Consider the following 14,109-nt stretch of genomic DNA (forward strand, 5'->3'; position numbering starts at 1 on the left):
TTTTTTTTTTTTTTTTTTTTGCATATCGACTGTTGAGTGTCACTTTTTAACAAACTGCCCAGAGTTAGTGTCTACTGTGGAATTAGAACACAGCTACAGTCTCATCAAATTGATCAGAAGTGGTGGCATTTTACACGTTAAATGTAATACCCAAGATAAACACAAGATGGCAGCAGATATCCTAAGACTTTCTACAGCACTTTGTGGACCATGAAATTGAGGGAATATCATCTACTCACAGTAACTTCCTGGCTGATTTTTACGACTGCCTAACCCCCAATCATAACCAGTTTTCTCCACCACACAGTCATACCGTTGAGACACTCCATCTCGGGCTCCTCTCCGTCCTGGCCTTTCTGCAGTCTTTTGTTGTGGCGTCTCTTTTTGCAGTAGAACATGAGTCCCAGCACTACGATGATATAAGCCACGGCTGCTCCCACTGACAGACCGATGGTTTGGATCATCTTGTAGGGAGCCTTGTCCCCATCTTCGTCAAAGTAATGGATCGGTTTCTCTGTTGGAGACAGGCAGCAACTATGGTCAACTAAAAGTGCTCTGAAAAAGTACTTAACACATCCAAGTCTTAAATTAACATCACATAGTGGGCTACATCTTTCAGCACATTTTGTGGTTTTAGCGTCATAAAAGGGTATGCAAATATATTTAGGCTAGATGCAAATATGTAAACCACTTTGAATAACATGTGGTTTACCGTTTCAAAAATCCACTTCTTGTGATGTGCAAAGTTAAACCCATGCAACAACTATTAGGAAGCTGCTACAAAGCTACTCTACACAAGCAAATGGTAAACTCTTATCTGTTTTATAGATTAAAAGATACTTGCATTGAACTTTACCACAGTGCATAAAGCTATTTCACAACATAGTCACTTCATTCCTAAGTTATTTGGTAATACTAAAGGTATAATAATGGTACATCAATTACCATGAATTCATGCATGAAAAAGCAGGAATTCATTCATATAGTACTTCATGAACTATCAGTAATGTACATCAATTTAATATCTCATGCATGACATAATGCAGGAACTCAGAAATAACTTAGTTGATTGATGAACGTATATTAATCCATCAACTAAGTTATTTCATCATCCACTATTTGAGTTATTAAGGATGTTCATGTCTTCTTCATTGGTAAATCTGTAATTCAAGTGACGTGAAGCTAAAAAAACGGACTGTAGTGTTGTAATGATTAACTAACCATTACTTCTTCATTACCCTATCGTGTGTGTGGCCCTTCAAACAAAGTGCTGACCTTGTCCATCTTTTTTACTTATTTATTTATCTTTAAAGATCATTTTTTGGGCATTTTAGGCCCTTATTTGAGAGGACAGCTTAGAAATGTAAGGGTGAGAGGGGGAATGACACCGGTCAGAATTGACAGAGCCTCTGTACATGGGGCGCACGCTCTACCAGGTGTGCTGCCCAGGCGCCCCCACCTCGTCTGACACATTTGGAGGGGATATGAATTCATATTTTTATTCTCAATGCTTATTGTTTTGGTGCTGGTGATTTCCCTTTGAGGCTGGCTAAAACCTTTTTGGGTGGGGCGCCAAAAATTCCTCTATGCAGGAAAAATCCTGGAGATTCAAATTTTAACACACTATTTTTTTTTCTGGGCATTTAATACCTTTATTTCCATAGGACAGATTAAGACATGAAAGGGGAGAGAGAGGGGCAGTGACATGCAGCAAAGGGCTGCTGTGTCGAGGAATAAACCTCTACATATGTGCGCCTGCTTTCCCAACTGAGCTAACCCGGCCACATGCCGATGTTATTAATCCTTGTACATTACTGATAGTTCAGTCATTCAAGCACTACTTGAATGAATTCCTGCTTTTTCCATGCACAAAGTCATGCATGAATTCATGTACCATTATTAAAAAGTGTAACCAGTTATGTTTCTGAGTTGCCCTGTTACCATGGCTCCCAGTCTGTCTTTGTTGGGTAGTGCTGTCACGCTGACCCTGACTAGCTACGGCAAACATTTTAAATTCAATTGTCTCCCACTTTGAACTAATCCGGAATACCATCCAGCTACTTTGGGCAAAAATGAGTTGATATGAGACACTAATGGATGTGTGTGACTGGATGTTTCAACTTGAGTAAGCACACAAGGAGCCACAGAGTGTGAAGCGTTATTAGAGCTAACGTCCGCCCAATGCCATCACCCCAGTGACAGCCGTGGCGCCAGAGATGTGGCTGTGATTATTAACTTGTCCAGATGGATGACAGACAGAGGGTGTAGGCTTAATTAAGGCCTTCATCCTTTACTTGTGATCGTGGCTTACGCCCCTTGTGTGCACCTTTGTCTCTGACAAAGGACGCTTGCGCGTTTGTGTGGCCATGTGTGTATGTGTGTTAAACTCACCCACTACATACAGCTGAGCCACACGGTCTTTGATGCTACAACTGTTTCCGGCCACACACGTGTATCTGCCCGTGTCATCTGTAGTAACATCTGTAATCACCAAGGAGCCATTGGGCATCTTCTGGAACCTGGAAGAAAGAAGGGACGGAACAGATGAAGGTCTTTCACAACAAAGACCAGTACACATACGGTTATTCTTATCCTATCCGAATTTTTTCTTTATTATTGGCAGTGTCTCATGCTGAATTTAGCAAACCCTCCTAACTGCACAAACGTGTCATAAATTGTTTGTTTCAACCTGATCATGAGCAGGTTGCTGTGTGTGAGATTAGATAATTAGCATAATCAAGACCCCAAAAATTGCTACATAAGGCATGATAAAACTGCAATCATTCCTGTTTGGAACCTTTGATGACATATTTTAATCCTAATCCAAGATGGTTGAGCAGTCTGGCTATTACTAGACCAAGCGCAATCTTTTAAGATTGAACATTAGTCTGAAGAGTCTGCTCTGTATTTTCTCTGCACAAGAGGCGTGATCAATGGGCATAGTTCAGATGACTCTGTATGCAACTGGATAGTCCTTCAACCAATCAGACCAGCGATCCGGGCGACGTAGCAGCAACAGCGGCATCAACGGGTTGCTGCGCCCCGGTGGCCACCTTGTTGAAAGTAAACTAACAGCTGCTTGGTCGCATTTCTATCGTCATTGTGTTAAACCCGCCAATACCACGGCAGGTGGATAAGCCAGTTTGTGATTGGTTCCCACAAAATTATAACTGAAGCAGGATAGATAAATTTAGAGGGTTCCAGCCTGAGCTGCAGGGCGAAATCAAATCGCCGGCAGATCGAGCTGGGTTTACCCAGTCAAAAGTGTCTCATTTACCTCCTGTTCTTACTGATGTCCAGCGCCTTGTCTTTTACCATCCAGTGGATGTGAGGCTCGGGGTCGCCGGTGGCCTGACAGTGGAGGACGGCTGTGTGACCTTGGTACACCGTTGTATCCTCTGGTTCCACCTTAAAGCGAACGTACACTATATGCACACACACACACACACACACACACACACAAACACACACACACACACACACACTAGTACACCACAACTGGGCCACAACATTTCCTTTACAGACTGTGGTGACTGTGGTTAACATCTCAGTTACACTCTGCCACTCAAATACAATTCATTACTGGGCAATAAAAAGGCCACCAAGTACACAATAAATGCTGCTTTGTTTGCCACTTGATGAGAATGATCAATGACTCAGATGTACTGAGACCACAATTACTCAGTCTCAGTTCATTTGTCTCAATGTAGTACCACTAGTATGGCAGTGTGGCTCTTTCTAACATATTCCCCTGCTTTTAGAATGATGAGAGCAGTTTACCGGCCACTATCAGGGCTACCAGGGCTCTGATCTCCCCCTGGAGGCTGTTGGAGGCAATGCAGGTGTAGTTGTTTGCGTCGCTTCGGGTGACTTTGCTGAAGTGGAGCTGGCCGTTCTTCTGCTCCACCCGAGGCGGCAGCTCTCCTCCGTCTGCAGGGGGAGACAGAGACACACAGGGCCAACAGGGGTTAGGTGGGCTGAGGCTGGAGCTGCATGTGGAATTCAAGTGGTTAAATCAACTCAATCATGGCAAACGCCGATGAATGGGGGAAATGATCCGTGATAATAAACCTTCCTCACACTTTGTGGAAAATGCATTTGTCAGCGTGAGCGTAAAATAAATGAATGATAATGCTGCATTTTGGATGAGGTGTTTCTGTAAGAAAGTGGCAAACAGCCATTCCTTATTTGACTTAAGATAGGGCTGGGCAATATGGAGAAAATCAAATATCACGATATTCTTGAGCAACTACCTCAATGTCGATATTGCGATGATACTGTATGGTTGATCACTGGTGCTGTTAACAAACACAATGAGATGTTTGATAAATATTCTCCAGGAATGATTAAGTGGGTAAAGGTAAAAAAAAGAACAGTCTGGTAAGTTCGGAAAATTACATCACTTTACTGTAATGCAGCCTGTAAAACCAGGTAAAGACAACACTTACCGTATTAGGATATATCCAAAATCCAAGACAATATCTAGTCTCATATTGCGTTATCACTACAACATAACTTAAGCTATTGTGGGCTAAATTTAAGCCAGCGGTGTGCACACCTGCTCTGGTCCAGCGGATGGTTGGGCTCTCTCTGCCTTTAGCTGAGCACTGGATGGTGATCTCGTTATCCAGCTCCAGGCACTGAGAAGGCTGGGGGGTCGGGGTGAACTTCAGCTTCTCTGAAACACAAGTCAAAACCCCCCACACACATTACACATGTGGTAAACATGGAGGGGAGGGGAAGGGTTGGGGAATAAGCAGATTATCTGACGGAAATCATGTTCGGACACATTCAGGGAAATGCACAAATGTGCACACAGATCGGATGGGTATAAAAACTGAAGTTTATCAGAGGCTGAGATCATATAAACAGAGAGATTGGCCAGACAAAACAGCGACATGACAGGCCATCTATCACAGTAATCCTATAGTGGCAGAGCTACGCTGATAGGAATTTACCATGGATATATAGTTTTTAAATGGAGGCTAGAACAAAGCTGCCGTGCATGAGGCATATTTTACACCTCTGTGGGTGTCCTGCCGGACGCCCAAAGACGCAACATGTACATGTTCTTTCTATTTTAGGAAACGCACACATTCACACTAACAAGCCCACAGGCATGACCACATTTGCTTTAGATTTTCTCTCGACGCTGTATTACTCATTATACCCTGGATATGATTTCACTTATTACACATCATTTTTCAGCCGCTCTGGCAAATAACTTCAAATATTTGCTCATTATACACTCAACGTATAATCTACTGTATATACTGATCAACTGAGTGATTCTCTCACAGCTTACCAAGCACAATAACTCGGGCTTGCCCAGACAGTCGGCCGCCTACGGTCTTGGTTTCACAGCCGTACATCTGGCTGTCGTACACCTCCACATTGTTGATCCTGAGGGTGCCGTTAGGAAAGATCTTAAAACGAGAGTCCTAGAGAAAAAGAAACAAGAAAGATCTTTTAAAATTTAAATAACATCTGGTAGATAGAGTGCATGTCAGAAAAAGACCCTAATAATTGTGTGTATGTGTGTGTTGTGCTGGGTGACTGACCTCTGGTGTGACCAGGTTGTTGTTGCGGAGCCAGGTGACCTCAGGTTCAGGGTTGGCCTGAGCGTGACAGTGAAGGTAACCTGGTTTACCCTCCTCTAGGTTGCTGTCCTGAGGCCTCGTCACCCAAACTGGGGCAGCTGTGGACCCGCACGCGCACACATTATTATACAAGCACAGACATTTTACACTTACCCATACAGTAGATACTGTACATAATATCTCTTCAGCAACATGGCGGACGCTTGAAGAAATACTAAAAAGTGTTAATGAGCTTGGTTACTTTGGTCAGTCTAAACCTGGGACCATCTGGGCCATTAATAATCCCAGATGGTCCCAGTGTTCCCAGCACGTTCCTGGCATTAAAGAACAAGACTTACTGTCATATATACTGTATGTTGCACCTCAATGGCTTGCTTATTCTGTTTCAGTTTACAATTTCGAGGGGGGGGGGGGACGACGACTTATCTTTAATACTTTGGGGTTAGTACAAAAAACTCAAATTCAACAAATAATGGTATGGGGGTAAATAGTAGTAGGGTATTGGGTAGGGTAGTTATAGGACTCATAAGAGACAGATGTAAAAAAAAAAAAAAAAAAAAAAAAAAGAAAATAGCCAAAATTGAAGGTGCAGAGGCCGAGATATCCTTGCTTTTTTCTCTAGAAAGGGTAAAGCTCCAAAAACACTGGATTCTGTATTTCCCATAATGAATAGTGAAAGAATCTTCCTTCAAACCCTAGTTTGTCTAGTTTATAATGCAGGCTTTCTGTTAAATAAATGAGGTCTCAAGCCCAAGCTGAGGGTTTCTATTTTCTTTCCAGGCAGTACTCCTTGTGACGGGTAAACCAAACTTAATGTGTAAAATTGCTGTAGTGTCCCTTTGAAGCTGTCTGCGACTGACTCACTGGCAACAGTGAAGGTGACCTCCTGTGTCTTGCGTCCAGCCCTGTTCTGGGCCACGCAGGTGTAGGTGCCCGAGTCTCCTTCCTCTGTGGGACTGAAGACCAGATCCAGGCCGTCCTGGTACACTCTGCCCTCCGTGGGCACCCGCTGACCTTCTCTCTCCCACCAGACCTCGGGCTCGGGTCTGCCGCGTGGGGGACGACAGGCCACCCGCTGCAGGGAGTCTGAGGTGAACACCTTCGACATCTTGGGCACCATGTCGTCTATCTCTGTGGTGGAAAGCATAGAGAGAGGGAGAATCTTTTAGCATTGATTTCAATTCGCACAGGACTCCTGATAATCATTATTCTGTCTTCAAAGACAGCGTAGCATTACTGATTTAGAATTTCATGAGCAGCCCCGAGCAGTCTTAATTCCAACGCACAGTTCTGTTAGCACATTTCCTGTCTGGTTAGGAAAAGTCCTCTGATTTGTAGCGCAGGCCACAGTAATTAGAGAACAAAGCGCACATTAGGCGAACTGAGTATATAGGTTGTATGGGAATTAACTAGGGCCTGTGTGAGGTGGGTCATATCAAAACTGGCAGACCCTATGCAGAAAGTGGAAAGTGATCTGCGTTACAAAGACTCACAAGACCTGCCGCTACTGAGTGGTTTAATACTGTGTGTCCCAAATGGAAGTCATTAATACTTTATTGGCCGACAATATTCTGAAAGCTGGTCAGTGGCTGCGACCTTCTATGAGTCTAAGATCTAAATCAATTAATGAGAACAGAAGAAAACACACATTTCTCAGCAGATGAAAGGGAAGCTGAGCTGGGAGTGGGGCTGGTGGAGACCAGTGAAACGAATGAGGTGGAGCTATGATGGAGTGACTGTTTAAACTTGTCCCAAAATACTGAATTCTACTGTGACACAATCCCCTATAATGCCTGCAGGGATTACCATCAGATTAAGTGAATTAAGGTATTTAAATGGAGCTGTGGTTCACTGGGTTTAAACTGCGGATACAGTCGTACCTCGTTAATCTAAAACCCTTGGGGAAAAGGGGCTGATCAAGGGGAATAAAGTGTTTGGGACTCTGAAATGCATAGAAATTCCAGCCCTGAGCTTATGAGTATTTGACTTGCATGCACTTGCATTTCAAAATGCTGGCTTATTAGTTAAATGAGATGATACTACCGATTGTTCCTGCTTTAAGCTCAAGCAGCCATTTAAAATGATGTTTTAAGGGGTTCTCTTTAGATTCATGATGAGCAGGCGCTGTTACGTGCAATATTAAAGCAACTTTGATGTGTCTACACTTGTGTATTACATTGTTTTCCCTGCCTGTATGAGAACCTTACCTTTTATCCACAACCACAATGTTATATTTGTCATAGTTCTGATGTTTTGTTTCAGTTTGAAAGTGGTTCAACACACCTATCCATTTGGAAGTAGTTATTTCTGAAAATCACAGGGGGGTGGGTCTAATGACATTCCACAAGCTCATAATTACACTGCTTGTTAGCCGGTTTGAGTCATACTGGTTTGTTATCTTGTTACGTTTGCCACTTGTTCAGCCAGGTGCTGTTACAATTCGGAGAACGCTTGTTAGGCTAAACAAGTTTGGCAGGAAATAAAATAGAGGGGAAGCAGGAAAATGCTCCGGTGCCACGTGTGTGTAGTGGATACAGCTGGGCCGGATGTCAATAAGGGAATGGAGAGATCTGGCTCTAAGTGAAAGAGTGAGAAGAAGAATAAAGGGGAAAGCAAAATGAGATGGACGGCAGGATAAATATGTAACCAAATGGCCCCCTTTTACTCTCAGATTACAGAACCACAGGCGTTTCTCTCTCACCAGTTCAACAACTGCAAGTGTGTGTGTGTGTGTGTGTGTGTGTGTGTGTACCAGCTATGAGGAGGGAGGCCTCCAGTGTAACATGGGACCCTCGGAGGCCGCGGCCAACACACTTGTAGGTCCCTGTGTTCTTGTGCTTGACCTGGGTGATCAGCAGCGTGCCGTTAGATAACAGGAACAGACTGTGGAGAAGAAACAGATCAAGCAGTTCACACTTCAGGCTCGGCTCATCCGTACTGGCTCACCATGAATGACCAACAAACAAGAAGTCACACATTATTTGCACGTGGGAAATGCTCCCTGCACACATGCAACTCCCACCCCCAGGTCTTGCTCAGATGACGTCTGAAAATAATTCTCAGCATTTGTTTTGGTCTGCTGGGAGCACCAGATGGAGATGCTCTGCTAAACAGGACAATGTAAGTGCCAGAGTGCCACAAAATAAGACTATTTTAGCATAGGCCTATTTTTCCTGTACTAATTTTTATCTGAATTGCCCTGATTCACTAAACTCAAACCATCTGCTGCCCCAAATAGGTTGTAGCAAATGGGAATAATTTGTCCACAGAGCACAAAGAAAAGTGTCTTACGTAGTGAGTTAATTCAAAAAAAGCCTTGTGCTTTTTAAAGAGCAGGACTGACGGCTGGCCCGCGGCCTCTGGCGGGATGAAGGGAGTATCAGTACCAGTGATGAACGGGATGAGAAGTAATTAAAGGCTGACCTTAAGCCAGCTTCAGGGCTAACAGATAAGGAGCTGCCTATCCCACACAGCACAGAAAAAAACAGGCCCGACATCTCAACAGCTCACCACGCCTATGCGACAAAGTCATTATAAAGCTCATGGGAAAAGTGAATATGTAAAGCAGAGAGGAATAAGGATACATTTATGATGCTGTGTAATTCCAGAGAAGTTTTCCAAACGCAGGATTCCTCTACCAGGACTATCTGGTTCTGGATTGGACTCCCTCAGGAAGGGGGATATTTCTGTGTCATCTCTTCTCTGTTTAATAGTGGGAGGGAAATGAGCTTTGGGAGTTTGTGTTATTAACAACTATGTGGAACATTACCTCACTCTGAGGAAACTCTAAAATATCCATTAAACAAAATGAACAAAGGTAGTTTTTTTTTTAAGGTAATAATTTTTATAGCTACAGACGCAGCAAGAATTGGTATGGTTTCACATTTCTACCTCCAGAGTTGGTTTGACCCATGGGGCAGAATTCCTTCTGTCTGCAAAAATAGCCCTGAGCTTATGCTGGTACATTTTTTTGTTGGTTTCACACATATGAAAAACAATCTAGATTAAATGTTCACACCTAATCTGGAGGGGAGGGGGGGCGGGGTTGTCTAAACACTGCAAGTGCAAAACAGATGATATCTCCTGCAAAAAGCTGCATTCCTCTGGCATTATATCAGCCCAGATCAATAAACACAACAGGCCGCTTGGAATACCTTAACCACAAAGAGGCCAGGTGTTTTAATTTAAAAAGTTTGTGTGTGTGTGTGTGTGTGTGTGTTTTAATATTCACGCTTTTCATCCATCCATCTGTAATCCTGGTGATGAGTCATCACTACCAAGGTGACCAAAACCCACCTCTGACAAGCTCATTACACAAGTGACTAACTATTGATGCTGTAGTTGTTTTCTTTCCTCGCTGGCTGAACACAATAATCAGTGAAAATCGAAAACCCGGCTCTGGCTTCTCATGTGGAGCAGCTTGCCTATGGTGTGTCTATGTATGGGCGTGAGGTGCTATGAACCCTGAGGGTACACGTGGCACTTTGTGTAGGAATTGGTTATTATCAGGTGCTTATATGCTTATAGGGGACATGCTGGTAAACTGACAGTAGCTTGAGGGGTTTTTCCACTCAGTGCTTGAACACCGGAGAGCTGCAAGTCTTTTGCGATTGGCTGGAGAGAAAGGCTGTGTTCAAGTGATGTATAGTAGACTGCAAACAAACTTTACAGTGCTCTGTTCCAGTAATAATATTCCTTAATGTGCAATTCATCTTGAGCGCGAGTTGTCACGGCATACAGAGAGCCCATCGCAAGGGTTCCAGCTCATTGGGTTCAAAGGAATACCCGATTGTGGCTGAAGCTTAGGTAATGGTAAGCAAGGAGAGGGAATGAAGTGGGGGCAGGATGTGGAGGGAGTGGTTGGAAGAGGGGAGTATGAGATGTATGATGGGAAAGAAAAGAGCGTTGCAGAGGGAAGGATTTAGCTCTCAACATACCGAGACTTGTTCACCAGCAGCTCGTTTTCGTGGTACCACTCCAACGTGGGGGCCGGCTCTGCGGTGAACTGGCAGTGGAACGCGGCCTCCTCGTTCCTCAACACCACCTGGTCCTCAGGAGTGACCACCGGGCGCGGCAAACTCTTATCTGTTGGGTAGACAAACATCTGCAGGCATCAGACCATCAAGTTCCATCTGCGTGGATGCTTGTGCATCGCACCGATCTATTCCCGGCTTTATTAAAAGCTGCCAACAGCAGTGTGGGGCTGCTGAGCAAGCGGCCTTCAGGTGGCGGTGTGTGTCAACACCTCAGGGGCCGCCGGGAGACTTAATGAGGTCAGTGAACAGACCCTGCAGGTTATCTGGACCATCATCTCCTCCCTTTCCTCCCTCCCTGCAGAATCACGCACAGGAGATGATCTCTTTCTTCCCTTTGATAATCTAAAGTCACGCTATTGCAAGAAATTGGGGTTAGAAGGACTCAAGTGGGGTCGATTACAAAAACAAGAAAAATCTGTCCCTAGATGATCAATTTGACATACAATTTAAAGGGTAAACAAGGAATAGTGGTCCTTTTGTAGTTTTTTTTATTTTTTTTTTAAACTCAGTTTCAAATCCTCCAAAAATGCTTTAACTGCATAGTATTTTCCTTCTATTCAGATTCTTTTCACTCTTTCTACCCTCCCGGCTGCCCTCTAACACTGGACTAGGCTGCCCTGACCTACCAAAACAAGAGATTTGGTACAGTACAACTTAGAAAAGGAGTAATTACCATACAGACTTTAAAACATTGTTATACTCCAAATACAAAGCGGAAGGGTGTGAAACTCAAAAAAAATTGGGAACATGAAAATGCCCTTAATTTAGGGTTATGTGTGTGAGAATTTCAAATCTTAACAGCTAATAGAGGTTAAGTGCCAGTAACAGTATTAGGGTATGGCTACTGGTTGGTGTGAAGAAAAAGAAAGGCGTTCTCTCACATCACACCTGGCCCACCCAGGAAGTCGGTGGGAAGGCCTCGTCTTAAAGAGCTGTGACCAAGTATTGAAAACCTGTCTAAATCTGTCAGCTTTTCCTCAAGATGAAGCCCTATGAGGAGCAGAGGGTGGCAACATGGCAACTGGAAACTCAACAATTATCCATTCTTCCTCCACACAGGTGCTAACCTAGCGTGTCTGTGTGTTGCAGGTGGCTAATTAGAGTGGAACGGGGCATCAGGTTTCATGCACAGATGTGCTGCTGTATGTACTGTACTAACTCTGTGGTGTGCTGAAGGGATAATACAAAGGAGGGGCATGCGCACCCACACACACGTACACACACACCCACACCCACACCCACACACACGCACGTACACACACACACACACACACACACACACACACACTGTAAACAACATAAGTCACTTAGAGAACAGAAAAACTAATGATCTCCCGGTACAACACAGTGGAGTACACCAAAGTGTCTGTGAAAGCTACAGTTACGCAGTGAGATCAACCGAACGCTGCTGCTGAGGGAGCTGATGTTATTGTTCGCTCGCTAGATGTTTACCATGTTGTCTGCGACTGTGTGGGTGGCGAAGGAGGAAGGTGATGCTAACACACTCTCCGGTAATCACATTAGGAACTCCATCACTTTCTCTTCCTGCTCTCTCTCTCTCTCTCTCAACCCTAATGGTCTGTATACCCCCCCCCACCACCACCACCACACTTCCTGGCAGGTGTGGCAATGTGGAAAATTTCATTTCATTAATTATTTAAGCAACAACGGCAATTACCTTTTTTACATGTATACATTTGAGTTTTGAACTGTCCATTAGACAAAACCTTGGGCTTCTGGAAATTGAGGGCAATTTTTCACAATTTGACATTTTATGGACAAAATATATTGCGCGGGAGGAACTATCAAGAATGTTATCGCTAAATCAACTAATTTGTGCCTTTCGGACCATTTAAAATCTGGTTTCAAATCTCCAAACTTCTACTTGTAATTGCTTTACATAATTGTACCTTCTTTTGTGTGCCCAGCTACATCCTGATTTGCCTTGTAATGCCGCACAGTGCCCTGCTATGCCATGAACTACTACAAAGAACTGCTACAAACTACTATTTTTTCTATTTTTGTTATTTCCACTAACCCCAACCGGTCGTCAGACACCGCCTACCAAGAGCCGGGGTCTGTCCGAGGTTTCTGCTTGCTCAGGAGGAAACTACTAGAACTGTTGGGTCCTTGTAAATTTTGGAGTGTGGTCTAGACCACTCTATCTGTAAAGTGTCTTGAGATAACTCTTGTTATGAATTGATACTATAAATCAAATTGAATTGAATTTTGCATCCTAATTAGCCTAATAATTTACTTATCAGATTATTTTTTCCAATTCAGAAAGTTTAAGTCTCTTTCTGTTTTTCTAATGATGGTGTCGCTTCTTTTCTGTGTTGTTGTTGTTTTGTTTTTGTAATTGATTCAATGTCATTGTAAATGAGGGACTTCCCTCAATTATCTCTCAAGGTTGAATGAAATGAATCAATAATGAAAATAACAATTACTTGCTGCTTTATAACCAAATCAAAGAGTGTCAGAAAGTGTCATCATTTATATGTTGCAGCAGCACAACCCACTGTCATGGAAGGACGTACACACACCTATAACGTTGAGGGTGAAGTTGCTGTTGCTGCAAATATCCCCCACTGGATTCTTGGCACAGCAGTGGTACAGGCCATTGTCGTCCAGACTGGCACTGTTAAAGGTGAGCGTCCTCTCCTTGTTGTTGATCTGATGGCTCTTCTCTGTCAGCTTCACCCCATCCTTGAACCAGTGGCATGTCGGCCTGAGGCGGAGAGGAAAATAGTTGTGAGAGAGGTTTATGACAAAAGAAGAGAAAATGGTGATTAATGAGGCCAAAAATAAAAAAAGAGAAGAAATACAAAAGGTGAAAAGATGGGGAAAGAAGAACATAAGAGAGGCCAAGTTCACTTCAGTCCTCAACATGATCCTTAACCCTGTGAGCTCTGAACCTGAGGTGACCGGGGAGGAGACTCACCGTGGGTGTCCATCAATATGACAGCGCAACGTGACCAGCGCAGAGCTCTCGATCTCCCCTTCTGAGGCGGGCTCCTTTAAAGTCACACCACCACTTTCTAACCCTGTAGAGGAAGAAATACAGAGGAGACTGTAAGGCGGAGGAAGGAGGGTGAATAGGAGGACAGGAGTATTAATGGAGAAGGACAGGAGAAAAAATTGAGTTAAGTGGTGGTTCTGTCCTCATGGGACACAATGCGATGCTAATGGGTGCAGCAGCAGGGATGAGTGCAGAGTCGGGCACATCACTGTGACTCCTCAGTGATTCATGCATAGAAACAGAGCAGGGAGCTACCACATCACTGGGTCAGCTTACATAGACATACCGCGGACCTGCACTCACAAGAGCGATCGGGGCCTTTACAGTGCGTTTTATGGCCATTTAATGGACAGTTCATTGGCTGACTCTGTTAAAAGAACTACTCTGTCAGAGCAGCACATACAATCAGGCAGAAGAGAAATGAGCAAAAAGTCAACAGCGACATTTTTTTTGT

General features: G+C 43.8%; 1 protein-coding gene across 2 annotated transcripts in view; it reads right to left on the reverse strand.

Annotated features, from left to right (window-relative positions):
- Positions 1-14,109, reverse strand: part of ptk7b (protein tyrosine kinase 7b) — a 100,116-nt gene that overhangs the window by 5,085 nt on the left and 80,922 nt on the right. For both annotated transcript variants that reach the window (XM_032522747.1, XM_032522746.1), the window contains exons 4-15: positions 13,578-13,680; positions 13,180-13,364; positions 10,538-10,685; positions 8,353-8,483; positions 6,465-6,731; positions 5,562-5,698; positions 5,306-5,441; positions 4,559-4,678; positions 3,781-3,930; positions 3,278-3,425; positions 2,392-2,519; positions 314-514 (exon numbers count right to left, since the gene is read on the reverse strand). In XM_032522747.1, coding sequence (XP_032378638.1) covers positions 314-514; positions 2,392-2,519; positions 3,278-3,425; positions 3,781-3,930; positions 4,559-4,678; positions 5,306-5,441; positions 5,562-5,698; positions 6,465-6,731; positions 8,353-8,483; positions 10,538-10,685; positions 13,180-13,364; positions 13,578-13,680 — 1,854 coding nt within the window. The remainder of the gene's footprint in view (positions 1-313; positions 515-2,391; positions 2,520-3,277; positions 3,426-3,780; positions 3,931-4,558; positions 4,679-5,305; positions 5,442-5,561; positions 5,699-6,464; positions 6,732-8,352; positions 8,484-10,537; positions 10,686-13,179; positions 13,365-13,577; positions 13,681-14,109) is intronic.

Source organism: Etheostoma spectabile, chromosome 8, assembly GCF_008692095.1.
Source record: "Etheostoma spectabile isolate EspeVRDwgs_2016 chromosome 8, UIUC_Espe_1.0, whole genome shotgun sequence".
NCBI lineage: Eukaryota > Metazoa > Chordata > Actinopteri > Perciformes > Percidae > Etheostoma > Etheostoma spectabile.